This window comes from Ambystoma mexicanum, chromosome 5q, assembly GCF_040938575.1.
Source record: "Ambystoma mexicanum isolate Mex_15411 chromosome 5q, UKY_AmexF1_1, whole genome shotgun sequence".
NCBI classification, from domain to species: domain Eukaryota; kingdom Metazoa; phylum Chordata; class Amphibia; order Caudata; family Ambystomatidae; genus Ambystoma; species Ambystoma mexicanum.
The window spans coordinates 1351122150-1351140365 of record NC_090933.1 but is presented as its reverse complement, the minus strand read 5'-3'; the positions used below and the strand labels follow the sequence as shown (position 1 = coordinate 1351140365).

The 18216-nt window shown below is 48.2% G+C and overlaps 1 protein-coding gene across 1 annotated transcript in view; it reads left to right on the top strand.

Annotated features, from left to right (window-relative positions):
- LOC138498716 (uncharacterized) overlaps positions 1 to 18216 on the top strand; it is a 303741-nt gene that overhangs the window by 124814 nt on the left and 160711 nt on the right. Inside the window, exon 4 of the mRNA XM_069622358.1 lies at positions 3928 to 4044. Coding sequence (XP_069478459.1) covers positions 3928 to 4044 — 117 coding nt within the window. The remainder of the gene's footprint in view (positions 1 to 3927; positions 4045 to 18216) is intronic.

Genomic DNA, 18216 nt, shown 5'->3' with positions numbered 1-18216 from the left:
ACATGTGTGCTGCTGAGCACGTCCTTTCATGCTGCAATATCTTACAGTACTTCAGAAAGAAAGGGTCTTACAAGCGCCTAACCATAGGAAAGGCACATGGTGACATGTGGCTCCCTATAGTGCAACATGGGCAATGAGGTGCACCGTATGGTAACATACGCATAGCTGCTCACTTCTGCTGCCCTACCAACTCTACAAAGTCCTCCAAAACCATTGTGTAAAAGTCAACAACCTCACATGCATGCACACTGATACCTGCATGACTGCATTATATTGTGGTGGCTGTGATGAAAGCCTAGCCTGTTGGGTGCATGGCCTATGGCCTACGCCCTTCGTCCATGCATCCAACAGTCTAGGCCTTGCCCACACCCGCCACAACATAACAAAGCCATACAGGCGAACATGTAGGCAATTGCCACAAATCAAAAAGGCAACATAGGCACCAGCATTTCTACCCAACATCAGCACCCTAAAGCAGGAATGCAAACACACATGTTTCACTTACTGTAATGCACAAACATTCCACATTGTTTGCCACAACTACCCACTTCCATTCAGAAACGTACTAATAATGCCAACCAAACAACACAATCTTCACAACATTAGTCCTGCTCTCCACACTCTACGATGTGCATACAAGCTATACTGCATAATGCACTGCAACACAAACTCATCTGCGCAATGCACACTGTGCAAGCACATGTAAGATCCTGTGAGACCGTGTCTGGGTGGTAGGGAGGTCTCAAGTCATACCTCTGCTGCTCCCGAAAAGGGTAACTGTCCCTTTTCCTCAAGTAGCTTGGGTGCTGGAAATTTCCCCCCATAATTTTCTGTCCTGAATCTCCCCTCTCCCGAGTTCAGGGATCTTTTGTCCTGGATTTTTCAAAAAAGCATAGCATGTCGGTACTGGACGGCCCATGTGGGCAGAACAAAGAGTGATATGCAAATGTATATTTCCCATCTGTGAAATATACATTGAGCAAAGAGTGATGGCTGCGATCTCTCTAAGTGGATAAAAACCACAGAACAGGTTATCATGCCATGTTCTTTCTGGAGAGGGGCGCCTGCTACCTTTTTTAAACATTTTTGCAAGAAACTTATAGTTGGTCACCCTGAGTTACCTGGGGGAACCCAGACGTGGACTCCCTGCTCACTATGCTCAGAGAGGAACAGCTCCACCTCATTGATGAGGCCTAACAAGGCTGAAACACGTGTATGGGGTTGCTGTTGGTACTCTTGTTCAGAAAGGAATTTGCCATAGCATTTCGGTGCTGGACTGCTCATGTGGGCGGGACAAAGACTGATATGCAAATGGATATTTCCTATGTGTGAAAGGTACAGTGAGCAAAAAGCGATGGCTGCAAACTCTCAAAGTGGGAAAAAACAACTGTAAAGGTTATCATGCCATGTTCTTTCTGGAGAGCAGTGCCTGCCACCTTTTTTAAACAACTATTGTCCTGGAACCGGCCAGAGAGAAGAGGATTGTTTTGGAAGTTCTGGTTTGGAGAATATCTGGGGAAAAAGTACAGATTGGAAGGTGATGTGATACTTCTCCCCTGAGTTAAGTTTGGAGGGAAGTTTCCCTGGGCAGTACTTACCTGATTAGTTCCCCCCTTGGGCCAGGAGTATGTATGCATACCCCAGGATTGGTTTAGTACCCTTGTACCTAGGATTTATATAGGTGGCACGGTCAGAGGGATCATTGTTCTGGGCCCCTATCATTCGATCGGGCTGGGTTATGGGCTGCCCTCTGCCCTACATTTTGCTTGATGGCAGGAGGGTTACTTTTATGCCCCCCAACTCCAGATCCAATGGAGGGGTTTTTATGTCTAATCTTTGGCAAAAACGAGTTATGTGCCAAAACCTCATAATTTTACCAATAACTGCAAGAATATACATATTTCTGCTGTTTCCTTAAAAAGCATAACAGTTATGAATATGTAATTTGTAACACGTATTTCTAATTTTATCCTCCACCCACCAACTCTCATATTTGAAACATTTTCAGATCAGCCAGAAACACATTTTAGATGGCCACTACAGTTTCCTAACTCGTAGTTGCATGAGTTTTATATCTCCAAAATTGTCTGGAAATGACTTAATAAATGGTACATAAATTAAGAAAATCTGCCTTATGGTTGCTAAATGATAGTAGTCCTTTTAAATTAATAGTAAATCTTAATGTGGAACAAATGTTAATGTTAATATTAATGTTAAAGGTATTTGTACAGCGCACTGTCACCACTGGTGTAGTCCCCAGACACTAGCGGATCTGAAACGGAGGGTGTTAAAAAATGTGGGTGTGGGGGTACACAGGGTGTAGTGGGAATAGGAAAATTAGAGTTGTGATGTCCTGTTGGCAGCTTCAGTTCGGTTTGCACCATTCGCTGAGCTTAAGTGCGGTTTTCGGGTCAGTGCTGTTGTGCTGGGTTACGTGTTGTTAGTCTGTTGTTGCAATGTGTTGAAGTACGTGTGGATTGCTGTGCAGAGAAATGTTTGTGTGAGTTTATGTATGAGAAGTGTATACAGAAAGTTGAGGTTTTACAATTGGGTTAGCTGGGTTTCCTTACCTATATGACTTTGCATTTCTGTGTTCAACATCTATGATTATCCTGAGTGATTGGAATTGTTGTTTGGCCACCTAGTTAGCAGGCATGTTGAGTAGTGGCTGTTTTTCTTTGTATTACTCTAGTTGTATGTGTACCTGGCTGATATAGGCGTGTTCCCCCGCCCTGGGGTTCGCTATGTTTAGATTAGAGGATTTTTGTCCTTCACTGCCGATCCCGTGAGGGGTCCTTCCTACCTAAGTTTCCTCTGTGGGCTAGCAGTATGTGGACATGGGTGGTCAGGCATCCCCACCCTCTGGTTAGGGAAATTTAAGTTAGGGGTCATGGGTTTCTCCCTGTGATTCTTGTTTCCTGCTGGGTCTATGCTTCCTGGTCATTTCCTTCTGGTTCTCAAAATGGTAGAAAATGAGAAGCACACACCTAGATTTGAGATTCCTAGATAGTGGGCGAAAAGGCCTAGGCTTCACAAAATGGTAAACAATGATAAAAACACACCTAGATTTGAGATTCCTAGACTGTGGGTGAAATGGTCTAGGTTTCACCAAGTGGTGGACAATGAGAAAACACACCTAGATTAGAGATTCCTAGATAGTGGAAAAAAACAAAATCTTAGACAATGTTAATTTAAATGTTAAAGAGTGTTTATACCATGGACTATCACTACCGGGGTGGTCCCCTGGGGCTCTTCTGGATCTGAAAGGGAAGAGGGTAGGAAGGTTAGTAGGACTGATTAGGAGAGAGGCAAGAGAGCTGTGATGTGCCGCTAGCAACCCCAGCTCGTTCACACCCTTTGCCAAGCTCAGTTGTGCTTGTGTGCTCTTTCATTGGGAGCTATGAGAGGCCACGTGTGGCATGATCTGATTTCTGAAGTGCAGTGAAGTGTGTGAGGTCTGCCTGCTGACCTCATCAGCACTCACAAGCTTGATGCAACATCCCAATCATCACCAGCCACACTCCCCCTCTAACATGCACAGAAGCTCAAGCTCTTCAATGCTCACCCCACTCTACCACATTCTGCAAACACTGCTGACCTCATCTCCACTCACAAGCTAGATGCACTCTTTATCAATGTTCCTTTGCAGGTGAAGGGTTCACGGGGAGGGCTCAACCTTTGGGTGGGGAATGTCAGCATGATATGCCCATGGTCCCTATAATCTATATCATCTTAGAATGTGCAGGAACATGCCACGTGTGTCTACTTTGTTCTGTTCTTAATAAATAGTTTGTCTTACATCAGTCCTTATAAGTACACTTATCTGGTATTGTGTTTTTTGTTTTGTTTCTTGTCAGATCGAATTTTTACTCTCAGCTCTAAAAACAAAGTGGATTACTTAGCCTTTGTTGTGTCGGTCTTTTACAGTACAATCCTTGGTATGCTACACATGTGATGCAACTACCAACACTGCTGACTGCAATGTTCCAACCGTCTGCCCATCATCGAGTGCATACTGTATGACAGTGGATGTTACTGCAGAAGGTAAGGAGGTGCTGGCGCAGCGCACACTTTCCACATCAGAAGCACTGCCCTTCTCTCTAGAGCAGGGATCTGCAGCCTGTGGCTCTCCAGATGTGCTGGATAACAGCGCAATCCTTGGTATGCTACACATGCGCTGCAACTGCCAACACTGCTGACAGTGGCCTGGTCCCTTCAGAGTCATACGGGGAGCAGACCACTGTTAGGCAGAATCACTTGCAGTACCGTTTAGGAACACTACACACAATTAAGACTACAAGTGTATGTACAATTTCACCTTTGGTACAAGCCTGTACTGCTACACAGTAATGTGGTAGTAGTGGCTGAGCAGCCAGACTTTTCTCAAGAGTAAAGTGAGCAGTACAAGGTGTTACACAAAGGGCTAGCAATCAAAGTGGTTCAAACAAAGACTTACTGAAGGTTTCTTGGTAAAAGAATATACACTTATTTACACAGTCAGTTGGAAAGCATTCCACTAGTAAGAGCAGCTCAATATCACAATCTAATATACTACAATACACAACCAATCAGATTTTGAACAAGTTCAGCTCCCCTGAAGTGGGAGCAAAATGGCACTTCAGTTAGTTTAAAAAGGGGGTAAAAAAACAAGGTTAAAAGATTTGAAGCACAAATACTTTCAGAGGTAGGGCAAATAGTTTAAGTTCACTACAACCAGCAATTCAAATCAATAGGCCTGGGCCAAAGTCAATGGTTCAGAGTTTTTGATAGGATAGCACAGTTCTGGTAGTAAATGCTTAGGTTTTTTCCACAGTTTTTAGAAGTAGTTGGTGAAATGAAAAGTTATATGTCGGTTATGGAAAGACAAGTCTTTAAAGTTGGGTAGTTTCACAAACCTCCACCACGGCAGAAAGGATTTCTTTACCGCACTTGCACAGTACCTTTTAAATGAAGAAGAACTGTAGCTGAGGCAGTTGTTCCTGGCAGTTCCTGGCGATCTCGCTATTCCTGAGCTTCAGTCATGGGGACAAGAAGGAGGACGTCGGGAGGTTCCTGCACTGCCCAGGGAAGAGGCCACAAGCTTGGCTAAACGTTTGTTTAAGGGGTGAGTGCCTTAAATATCACAAACTGGTATCCTTCTCAATGGCTATCCGGTTTTCAACATCTCTCTGAAGAGAATTCGACCAGTATAGAGATGGTTTCCAGGTGACTTGCGAGTTGGTTGTTCCCACCAAACTCAAGGGAAGAAGTTAACTTTGAAGGGCTTCTCTGTCGATGGAGTTTCAGGCAATTCAGACCTGCAGCAGGGCTTCACCGATGGACCAGGAGTTGCAGCAGTCGTCTTCCTTCAGCTCGTCTTCGGTTCTTTCGTTCCAGTAGTCCACTCTGCTTTCCAAGTTCCAGAGGCCTGCTATTAAACAGTAGTTTTACAAAGGTAGCGGGCGCCCCTCTCTCGCAAGAACAGACATGATAACCTGTTCAGTGGTTATTAACCACTTGAGAGTTCGCAGCCACTGCTTTTACTCACTGTGCCTTTCACAGATGGGAAATATCCATTTGCATATCAGTCTTTGTCCTGCCCAGGGGCAGTCCAGCACCGAAATACAATGGCAACTCCAATCTGAACGAGAGTACCACCAGCAACCCCATACACGTGTTTCACCCTTGTTGGGGATCATCAGTGAGGTGAAGCTGATGCCTCTCTAAGCACAGTGAGAGGGAGACCACGTCTGGTTGCCCCCAGGAGACCTAGGGTTACCAATCCCAGGTTCCTTAAAAAATAGTTTTACAAAGGTAGCGGGCGCCCCTCTCTCGCAAGAACAGACATGATAACCTGTTCAGTGGTTATTAACCACTTGAGAGTTCGCAGCCACTGCTTTTACTCACTGTGCCTTTCACAGATGGGAAATATCCATTTGCATATCAGTCTTTGTCCTGCCCAGGGGCAGTCCAGCACCGAAATACAATGGCAACTCCAATCTGAACGAGAGTACCACCAGCAACCCCATACACGTGTTTCACCCTTGTTGGGGATCATCAGTGAGGTGAAGCTGATGCCTCTCTAAGCACAGTGAGAGGGAGACCACGTCTGGTTGCCCCCAGGAGACCTAGGGTTACCAATCCCAGGTTCCTTAAAAAATAGTTTTACAAAGGTAGCGGGCGCCCCTCTCTCGCAAGAACAGACATGATAACCTGTTCAGTGGTTATTAACCACTTGAGAGTTCGCAGCCACTGCTTTTACTCACTGTGCCTTTCACAGATGGGAAATATCCATTTGCATATCAGTCTTTGTCCTGCCCAGGGGCAGTCCAGCACCGAAATACAATGGCAACTCCAATCTGAACGAGAGTACCACCAGCAACCCCATACACGTGTTTCACCCTTGTTGGGGATCATCAGTGAGGTGAAGCTGATGCCTCTCTAAGCACAGTGAGAGGGAGACCACGTCTGGTTGCCCCCAGGAGACCTAGGGTTACCAATCCCAGGTTCCTTAAAAAATAGTTTTACAAAGGTAGCGGGCGCCCCTCTCTCGCAAGAACAGACATGATAACCTGTTCAGTGGTTATTAACCACTTGAGAGTTCGCAGCCACTGCTTTTACTCACTGTGCCTTTCACAGATGGGAAATATCCATTTGCATATCAGTCTTTGTCCTGCTATTAAACAGTTTTCCCCCATTCATTCCAGCCGAGCTGTCACTCACCCGCAGAGTGGCTGTCCTTGCCAGACAGCCAGCCGGCCAATAACGCCAGAGTGCATTCAGGTCTCATAGAAGACTAAGCACAGGGAGTTTCGGGCACCTCCCTCACATCCTGTCCACCCCAGACACTCAGGTGCCAGAGGAGGGCTTCAGCACTCAAGCCGGCCAAAGGCCAACAAACAAAGGGACCAATCCTGGTTTGGCACGCAGAGACAAACACTAGAAGGACCTTTCCTTAAAGAAATGGCGGCAAAAGTTCACCGGAGTCTGTTTTTACAGATAGGTCCTGGGCGCCATATTAAAAAACATGGCTGCCCCGATTTTTAGCTACCGATGTTCGCGGTCGGGAAAAATCATGGTCATTTGTTCTAAACCACTGCCACTAGCCATTTCAAGAGGGAAAGGGTAACATTTGACTGTTACATGAGTATTTAGACTCAGGTGATGCTAGGCAACCCCTCCAGCGCTCTATAGGAAGATAGGGTGTGCTGGGTCTGTAAATTTAAAAAGACTAGTAAAGTCAATTTAACTTTACAGGCTCTAGGGGACAGTAGTCAGTCCCAGAGAAGGTATTTAAACCTTGGGAAGTCTGAGAGACTTCCCTGTGCCACTGCACTGAAGGTGCTGTGTGACACACAAGAAAAAGATGTTGCCTATGGAGTTTGGCTAAAAACTCCATATCCAAAGAACACAAAATAAAATACATTGACATTGAAAAGTTCAAAGTCACAAAATATAGCAAAAGAGCTGGAGGTCTCTAAGGTAGAGGGAATTTAGCACTTGGGTGAGAAATCTCCCTAACAACCACCCCCAACCAGAGCCCCCAGCATCCCTTTGCAGCACTTGCCCTCTGGCTTCCTTTCCCAGACTACCCCAACCTGGTCCTCTCTGTCCAGCACACTCACCCCCCTTCCCACTCTCCCCCTGGCACTTGCCATCTTGGCCTGCTCAGCGCTTGCCCGCCCCCACCCCTGTGGGCATCGCACTCCTGCACTTATCCCTCTACCCGCCCCCCTGCACTTACCATCTTGTCATGCACTTGCACAGTAGTATTGTCACAAGCCCAATATAACATTTTTTGTTGCTCTACTTTTGTGATTCTCTTGTCGCCCCCACCCCCATCATGTGTTGTGGTGCCTGGAAACACTTGTGTATAGGCGCCATACCAATATACAATAAATAAAACACAATATATAAGTGTGGGTACACAATTCACTCACTCCCACTACTTGTGGGGTATGCAGACAGAGAGCCACTTAGAGTAGTACTTTTTAGATTTCCATGTGGGGGGTGGAGTGGTTTCTGCAGATCCTTTACATCCCATCCTCTTTAGCTCAACCTCTTTCTCCTAATCCATTGCTTGCTCACAGTTCCTAGAGCCACCCCAGCAGTTGCTGGTAGCAGCATGACCAGATATCTTGAAGGGGGGAGGAGGCAACAGAGGCCACCCCCAAGGTGTGGACCTGCCTGGTATTTGAGGACATGCATTGCCATTGTGTGTGTCCTGCAGGGTTGTCAATATCACAGTGATGCCACATTGTCTATATGTGAGAAGCAGATATGCTCTGTGGGGGTGCTGGGGTTCTGCCAGACCTTGTTATTTTTTAGTGTGTGTGTATGCTGCAACAAATGCTATCTGAACTAACCCATGGCACTCATATGTTCAAAGAATTGCCCCACACCACAACAAGTTGCCCTCAGAATTGTTAGATGTCAGTATAAGTGGCTCAGAACTGCCCCATGTCACATCCCATTTATTTATTTATTTTGAATTATTCTATGGCGAGAACCAGACACTAATGCAGTGGTGCGCTTTACAATTTCATGTATATAAAATATAATGCATAATAGAAACATAGATACAAGTCAAACTAATTAGTCTGTCATCAGCACAGAAAGTGCAACTAAACTCCAAACCAAATGTCTAGCTTCCAAGAGTTTTCTGAACTTCAAACAGATAGTAGCGGAGCAGGGCCGGCAGCGGGCTGTTCCCTACTGTTTTCTTGTGCACCATTAGCCCCACCTGAGAGCCACCTGTGAGCAGTAGGGTGGGGGTAGTGGTACGGTAGAGGGTTGTTACCTGCTGTTTTCTTGTGCCCCATTAGCCCCGCCTGAGAGCCACCCATGAGCGGGAGGGTGGGAGGAACGGGGCCAGTCGGGGGGTTGTTCCCTGCTGTTTTCTTGTGCACCATTAGTCCCACCTGAGAGCCACCTGTGAGAAGGAGGGTGGGGGGACCCGGCCAGTAGGGGGCTCTTCCCGGCTGTTTTCTTGTACACCATTAGCCCCACCTGAGAACCACCTGTGAGCGGGAGGGTGGGGAGCAGGACCGGTAGGAGACTGTTCCTTGCTGTTTTCTTGTGCACCATTAGCCCCACCTGAGAGCCACCTGTGAGCAGGAGGGTGGGGGGTGAGCGGGGCTGGTTGGGGGCTGTTCCCTGCTGTTTTCGTGTGCACCATTAGCCCCACCTGAGAGCCACCTGTGAGCGGGATGGTGGGGGGAGCGGGGCCGATAGGGGTCTGTTCCCTGCTGTTTTCGTGTGCACCATTAGCCCCACCTGTGTGCCACTTGTAAGCAGGGAGGGTGGGGAAAGCGTGCCAGTAGGGGGCTCTTCCCTGCTGTTTTCTTGTGAACCATTAGTCCCACCTGAGAGCCACCTGTGAGCGGGAGGGTGGGTGGAGCGGGACCGGTAGCGGGCTGTTCTCTGCTGTTTTCTTGTGCACCATTAACCGCACCTGAGAGCCACCTGTAAGCAGGGGGGTGGGGGAGCAGGCCTGGCAGCGGGGTGTTCCCTGCTGTTTTCTTGTGCGCCATAGCCCCACCTGAGAGCCACCTGTGAGCGAGAGGGTGGAGGGAGTGGGCCAGTAGGGGGCTCTTCCCTGCTGTTTTCTTGTGCACCATTAGTCCCATGTGAGAGCCACCTGTGAGCAGTAGGGTGGGGGGAGTGGTCCGGTAGAGGGTTGTTACCTGCTGTTTTCTTGTGCCCCATTAGCCCCACCTGAGAGCCACCCATGAGCAGGAGGGTGGGAGGAACGGGGCCAGTCGGGGGGTTGTTCCCTGCTGTTTTCTTGTGCACCATTAGTCCCACCTGAGAGCCACCTGTGAGAAGGAGGGTGGGGGGACCCGGCCGGTAGGGGGCTCTTCCCGGCTGTTTTCTTGTACACCATTAGCCCCAGCTGAGAGCCACCTGTGAGCGGGAGGGTGGGGAGCAGGACCGGTAGGAGACTGTTCCTTGCTGTTTTCTTGTGCACCATTAGCCCCACCTGAGAGCCACCTGTGAGCAGGAGGGAGGTGGGGAGCGGGGCTGTTTGGGGGCTGTTCCCTGCTGTTTTCGTGTGCACCATTAGCCCCACCTGAGAGCCACCTGTGAGCGGGAGGGTGGGGGAGCGGGGCTGATAGGGGTCTGTTCCCTGCTGTTTTCTTGTGCACCATTAGCCCCACCTGAGAGAAACCTGTGAGCGGGAGAGTTGGGGGAGCGGGGCTCGTAAGGGACTGTTCCCTGCTGTTTTCCTGTGCACCATTAACCCCACCTGTGTGCCACCTGTAATAATGGGAGGGTGGGGAGAGCGGGCGGGTAGGGGGCTCTTCCCTGCTGTTTTCTTGTGAACCATTAGTCCCACCTGAGAGCCACCTGTGAGCAGGAGAGTGGGGGGAGCGGGCTGGTATGGGGTTGTTCCCTGCTGCTTTCTTGTGCACCATTAGCCCCACCTGAGAGCCACCTGTGAGCGGGAGGGTGGGGGGAGCGGGCTCGTTAGGGGTCTGTTCCCTGCTGTTTTCTTGTTCACCATTAACCCCACCTGAGAGCGGGGGGGCATGGGGGAGCAGGGCCGGCAGCGGGGTGTTCCCTGCTGTTTTCTTGTGCACCATTAGTCCCACCTTAGAAGCACCTGTGAGCGGGAGGGTGGAGGTCCATGACGGTAGAGGGTTGTTCCCTGCTGTTTGTTAGGCAAGATTACCTGCAGTACCCTTGGGGACCACTATAGGCAATTAGGACTACAAGTGGAAGCAGAATTTCACCTTTGGTACAAAACTGTACTACACAGTAAAGTGTAGCGATGGCTGAGCGGCCAGATTTATCCCAAGAGTTTAAATGAGCAGTAGAACAAGTTACACAAAGGACCAACAAATACAGTCATTCAAATATACACTTACTCAATGTTTCTTGGTAAAAGAATGTATTTATTTATTCAATCAGCTAGAAACAATACTCTAGCATAAGCAGCTCAATATCACACACTAATACACCAGAAAAATCTAACCGGTAAGTAAATGCACACGTTTTTCTCCAAAATGAAGTGGGAGCAAAATGGCACTTCAGTTACTTAATAAAGGAGGGTAAAGACAAGGTTATAAGAATAGACAGCCCACATACATTCATAGGCAGGGCAAAGGGTTTCAGTTACATACAACCAGCAATTCTTCTCAATAGGCCTGGGCCAAAGTCAATGGTTCAGAGTCTTTTGTATAGGATAGCACAGTTCTGGTATATAACGATTAAGTCTTTGCCATGGATTTTTAAAGGATTTGGCTAGGCGAAAAGTTTGACGATTGTTAAGGGAAGGACAAGCCTTCGTAGTTGAGGAAAGTTTCACGCACTTTCTCGATGCCGAAAAGATTTCCGGACCGCGTTTGCACAGTACTTTGTCAATGAAGCAAGCTGTAGCTGAGGCAGTTGTTCCTGGCAGTTCGAGCAGATCTCACTGTTCCTGAGCTTTAGTCGTGGGGACAAGAAGTAGGGCATCGGGGGCTTCCTGCACTGCCCAAGAAAGAGGCCAAAAGCTGTAGCAAGACATTAGTTTAAGGTGTGAGTGACTTAAAGTCCACAAACTGCTTTCCTTCCCTCTGGCTATCCGGCTTTCAACAGCACTCTGATGAAAATTCGACCAGATGGTGACGGTGTCCAGATGGTTTGCGAGTTGGTTGTTCCCACCAAACTCAAGGGAAGAAGTTAACCTTGAAGAGCTTCGCTGTCGTCAGAGTTTCAGGCAATTTGGACCTGCAGCAGGGCTTCGCCGGTTGTCCAGTCTTTTTCCTTCCTCTCCTCTTCGGTCCTTTCGTTCCAGTGGTCGACTCTGCTTTCCAAGTCCCAGAGACCTGCTTTTAAACAGTTTTCCTCTATTCATTCCAGCCTGGCAGTCACTCACACAGCAAGGTGGCTGTCCTTGCCGGACAGCCAGCCGGCCAATCACGCCAGAGTGCATTCAGGTCTCCTAGGAGAGTAAGCACGGGGAGTTTCGGGCATCTCCCTCACATCCTGTCCACCCCAGAAACCTTGGCGTCAGAGGAGGGCTCCAGCGAACGAACACAGGGACCAAACCTGGTTTGGCACGCAGAGACAAATACAAGAAGGACCTTTCCTAAAAGAAATGGCAAAAATGATGACCAGCGTCTGTTTTTACAGATAGGTCTTGGGCGCCATGTTGAAAAACATAGCTGACCCGATTTTAAGCTACCGTTGTAAGCGGTTGGGAAAAATCATGGTAGTTTGATCTAAACCACTGCCGCCAGCCATTTAAAGTAGGAAAGGGTAACATTTTATTGTTACACAAGTGTTTTAACTCAGGTGAAGCTAGGCAAACCCTCCAGCACTCTATAGGAAGATAGGGGGTGCTGGGTCAGTAAATTTAAAAAAAGACATGTAAAGTCAATTTAACTTTACAGGCTCTGGGAGACGGTAGTCAGTCCCAGAGAAGGTATTTAAACCTTGGGAAGTCTGAAAGACAACCCTGTGCCACTGCACTGAAGGTGCTGTGTGACACAGAAAAAGATGTTGCCTATGGAGTTGTGTTAAAACTCCATAATCAAAGAACACACAAGTAAATCACACATCAACAATACATAAAAGAGTGGAAAGAAAGGCCCACACTCTTTCCAGGTAAAAGATCAAATCCTAGAAATCCAGCAAAGTTGCTGGGGGTCTCAAAAGGTAAGGGAAATTAGCACATTTTGAGAATTGTCCCTAACACTGTTGTCTTGTGCACCATTACATTGGCCCCACCTGAATGCCACCTGTGAGCAGGAGGGTGGGGGGAGCAGGCCGGTAGAGGGCTGTTCCCTGCTGTTTTCTTGTGCACCATTAGCCCCACCTGAGAGCCACCTGTGAGCGGGAGGGTGGGGGGATCGGGGTCGGTAGGGGGCTGTTCGCTGCTGTTTTCTTGTGCACCATTAACACCACCTGAGAGCCACCCATGAGCCGGAGGGTGGGGGAAGTGGGCCAGTAGGGGGTTGTTCCCTACTGTTTTCATGTGCACCATTAGCCCCACCTGAGAGCCACCTGTGAGCAGGAGGGTGGGGGGAGCGGGGCCGGTAGGGGGCTGTTCCCTGCTGTTTTCATGTGCACCATTAGCCCCACCTGAGAGCCACCTGTGAGCCGGAGGGTGGGGGGAGCTGGGCCGGCCGCGGGGTGTTCCTTGCTGTTTTCTGTGCACCTTTAGTCCCACCTGAGATCCACTGGTGAGCAGGAGGGCAGGGGGAGCAGGGCCGGTAGTGGGATGATCCCTGCTGTTTTCTTGTGCACCATTAGCCCCACCTGAGAGCCACCTGTGAGTAGGAGGGTGGGGGGAGCGGGGGTCGTGGGGAGCGGGCTGGTAAGAGGCTGTTCCATGCTGTTTTCTCTTGCACCATTAGCCCCACCTGAGATCCACCCATGAGCGGGAGGGTGGGGGGAGTGGGGCCATTAGGGCGGTTGCCAAAGGAGCTGCAGCGATGACCTGTTTTTTCCCCAGAAGAATTTGCTGGTGACTTTTACTTCCTTGCGCTTCCATTGCGCTGTTGCTTTAAGGCTGCGGGCCAGAGGCTGTGGGCTGAGCCTACTTAGACGACAGTTACGCGCGGAGCGTGCACGGAGTCGTGCGCAGAGGCAGTCTGCATCAGTCCACTTGTGTTTTTGTTGCCAGAGGAGCTGCAGCAACGACCTGTTTTTCCCCAGAAGAATGCGCTGGTGACTTTTACTTCCTTGCGCTTCCATTGCGCTGTTGCTTTAAGGCTGTGGGCCAGAGGCTGTGGGCTGAGCCTACTTAGAGCACAGTTACGCGCGGAGTCGTGCGCAGAGTCAGTCTGTCTGCGTCAGTCCGTGACTGGCCGTGAGGCTGTTTGCCGACCCTCTACCTACGCTGGCAATGACTGCTCAATCGAGCCATGGAGGCCCGGTTTTAAGGAGCAAAATGATTCAGCAGCACCGTATGCAAAATCCCTGGACCGCCCTCAAGTCTGACTTCTCGCCAGTAACACAAAAGAAATCAAAGGTAAGCGGTCTGAGCAATACGCCATTGTCAAATGTCGCCCGCGAACCTCAAATTTCCATGTTAACCGCCACGGCTGATTCTATAAACAATAACACAGCTGACATAACAACGGCAGTTACCAAGGTAACTCAAACAGCAGTAGCCGCAGTAAGATTAACAGCCGACTCTACGGCTATGAGCGATACAGTGGATAAGAACCGCTCGCTGCCCAACAATCACGAAACACTGTCTGATCAATATACTATTGAAGCGCAATTTCCGGACGTCGCAGAGGTGCCTTGCGCTGAGTCGGTGATGGCTGGACAAAGAGTTGACACGGTGGATGTCTTGACAAATCCAGCCCGAACACAGACTACTAATACTCCTGAGCCCTCTTTTCATAAGCGTCTATTAACCTTAAAAGACCTACCCTTGATTCCTTTATCTCCATCGAATTCCTCTCCACCATTAATTAAAACATTTACAGAGATGTCACTTCTAACTGCCGAAACTGTTGATGAGTTCTTTTCTCCTTTCGAATTCACGGATGCAGAGCTAATGGAAGCCTCACAATGTGACGACGAAAATTAGCTCCACCACAAATCTGTAAACTTCAAAGAGGGGATCGAAAACAAACCGGAATCCGACGATGACGAGCGTCGACTGACCGGGATAGTTTATCCTCTACCCTTAACGTTGTCCAGCGGCGCAGAAACCTTGCTGCCCTCGCAGCCCTCAAACAAATCAGATGAGGTGAATCCAACATCCCAGATGACTGCTGATGCACAGCGGTCATTAAGTCCCTCAAGTGGTGACACGGACCGCACAATCCAGCAGCGAATTCTAGAAAAACACCACATTAACATCACAGAGAATGCCACACCGCGACGGATGACGCGGGCAGATGACATTCTCTATTGCTCGTCAGGAAAGAGAACAAGTCTGAGAGCGCTGCCTCATGTAGGAAGGAACACGAGTGGTGCTGCAGACCCCTTGCCACAATTTATCAGCATGAAGTTGCAACGGTCTCAAAACAGAAAGGAACAAGCTATCACTCCTAAAACCGCGGACTCACATGTGAAAACAGCACAATTATTAAAAGAAAACAACTTTGCATCAATGGAAAACCTATCCACCTGCAGCGATTCACATTCGGAGACTCCAAACAACACACGTTCATGCCTGGAAGAAAATGTGGGGCCTAAATCGAAACCCAGTCTCTACTCTACAGAAGCCATGCAAATTTACAATAACGTTCTAGCGGCGTCATCGACAGCTCTTCTTCCGTTCCTAAAGATGTATGAAACGCTGCATGAGACTTTTAAAGACCAGACCGCGCTTATAATAAGCATAAATGAAAATATGGAAAAATTTGAGGCAGTAAATGTGTCTTTACAGACACAATTGAATCCAGAAGCCGAACAAACAATAAGATGGCAAGAGCGGTTGAGTGATCTAGCCGCGCGTCACCATTGTCAAAATGACTCCTTAATGGAGAGGTTACTAGACGCAGTAAAATGGATGCGGCACTCAACGGCTCGGGGAAAAGAACTGATAACTACCGCCCCGTGCTGTTGTCCTTTGAGCCAACAGACTAATTTTGGCACCATGCCAGCGGCCGTCCATTTGAACAAAGAGCCGCAATAAAAAACGAACGAAATAAACAACAAAAAGCCTAAAAAAATGCAACCAGCAAACACACAATCAGCTGTGGCTGATAGTCCGACAGTGTCAGCACCACAAACCATAACAACTGAATCTCAATTAAAACCTTCAGAAGTAGAGATCGTAGACAATTGCCAAAAACTAGATGTTGAACAAGTAAAGGGAACGACATCGCAGAGACCTCAAAATGAATCAGGAGTGGTAGCGATTCAAAATGTCTCGTTTGGCATCTTTTCAGGTCCTGCCAAATCAATACAAGTTGCAAATACTAAGTCGTCTGTTTTAAAAGGAGACAAAAACGATAAAACAAGAGCAAAAACATGCATGAATGCCCCCCTCCTAAAAAGGCAAAGCTGAAATGGCGCAAAGAAATTTATAAGAAATCTGACAACTCCTCCAAGCCTTGTCGATGCCATAAAGAGTGCTACGAAAGTCAGACTGGAAAAGTTGAAAGAGAAATACGTCTCGAATAAGGAGTCTGAACGCTTACTGCCTCCATCCGCCAAGCGCCGACGAGAAGAGTCAATTGCGTCTGAAGATACCTCCTTAAATCCCTCAATAGAGTTGTGTGACCTTTCTACATATTCAATTGAGGATGATGACATCTCAGTGACTTCCGACAGCCTAGTTGTCCTCTCCAAGTTTGCCCACAACCTTGAAGGGTCCTATCCACTTGTCCTGTAAGGCCCTCTACCTTATAGGTACCATAACTAACACTTGCTGATCTTGAGTAAACTCAAGCATGTTGGCCTTCTGGTCATGCCAATGCTTCATCAGAGCCTGACCTGCTTTTAAGTTATCTGATGCTTCTGCCATCATGTGTGACATTCTCCTCCGGAGACCTATCACATAGTCAGTGACTCTCACTGGCTTGGGGGAAGGAGCACTCTCCAACCCCTCCTTAATTAGGGCCAAGGGACCACTAACTGGATGGCCATAGAGAAGCTCAAAGGGACTAAATCCAACTCCCTCCTGAGGACTTCTCTATAAAAAAATAGAAGGCATGGCAGTAGAAGGTCCCACTTTCTTCTAAGGGGTTCTTCTAAAGCACCTATCATGCTCTTCATTGTATGGTTAAACCTCTCTACCAATCCATTTTTCTTTGGATTGTAGGCAATTGATTACTTGTAAGTTACTCCACAGTTCTTCAACATGGCCTGCATGTAGTGGGACATAAAATTGGATCCCCTGTCAGAGATGACTTCCTTAGGAAAACCTACCTTGGTAACAATACCAAGTAGGGCCCTAGCAACAGCCTGAGCTGTAACAGTCCTCTTAGGTATTGCTTCAGGATACCTGGTAGCATGGTCTACTACAACCAGAATAAACCTGTTGCCTGAAGAGTTTGGAGGGTCTAAAATGGGTTCAGAAGCTGACTACCCTCTCAAAACAGACTCCTACCACAGGGAGAGGCACCAAGGGTGCCACATTCTTGTCTCCACTCTTGCCAGATGTGTGACAAGTGTGACAGCTCCTACAGAATGTATCTATATCAGACCCCAACATAGGCCAGTAGAAATACAGAGAAAGCCTTTCCGTAGTCTTCTTGAAACTCAAGTGACCAGCCAAAGGAATCTCATGGGCTATCTGTAGGAACTGGTGTCTGCTCTCCAGAGCCACTACAAGTCTTCTGTAGTCTCCTATGATAGACTCAGTTGGTTCACTGTAGAAGAGACCATCTACCCTTTACAACCTATGCTTCCCTGGCTCTTGCCCTTCCAGCTGCGAAAGCAGCAGGTTCCATGTGTTAAAATCACAGCAAAAATGGCTGTTTACCCAAACAAATGCAGCAAAAAGGCAGTGGTTTTGCCGCCACAATCCATGAAATGGATGCGGGGGACACCCCTGCAACACCCAGACCCATTATACCACTTAAGGGGAGCCTGGGACACCCCTGCACATCCAGCTCGCCTTAAATGGTATAATGGGGTACCCTTTACTGGGTCAAACCACAGCATTTTCCCAGTGATTTTTTTTGTAAAGGCAACATTTTTGCCACAATTTTATTACTGCATACCAAGCTGCCTGTTAGCGAAAACCTTCAAGAGTAGGACACTCTATTTGACCTCTGCTGAAGTCTGCCCTACAGGGTCCACCTTCTGCCAGTAAAGACTGCAGCTCAGGATGGTCTGCAAGATCCAGATCTCCAACAGGGGCAAGGTCTTCTTCCAGCTCTTATTCCTCGGCAGCTGATTCAACCACTGCTGGTGGTTCCGCGCACTCAGCCTCAGCAGGTGGAGGAGTCACAGGTGTGACTTTGGACAGTCCTCTCGGGATGTCCTTGTAGGTAGCACAGGTTTGCTGGCTGTCTTCTTCCTTGAGGTTTTAGGTTTCCTATTTTCCTCTATTTTCTTGGAAATGGCAGTCAGTAAGCCCGCCCTGTGGACTGGGGGTTATAGTTTCCTCTATAATTTCTCTCCGGACTTCCGTGTCTGCTCCTGTTTCCTTTTACTGGGAGGCCTTGGGGTGCTTGATAGATATCCAAGAGTCTTTAAGTCATTCTCTAGCAGGACTCTCCCAGGTACTTCACTCTGCACACTAACAGGTATTTTGACAGTCATATAATTACACTGGATGAGAGCTGGTAACTGTGGAAGCATTTGGACAGGGCCTCCAGCAAGCTAAGTGAG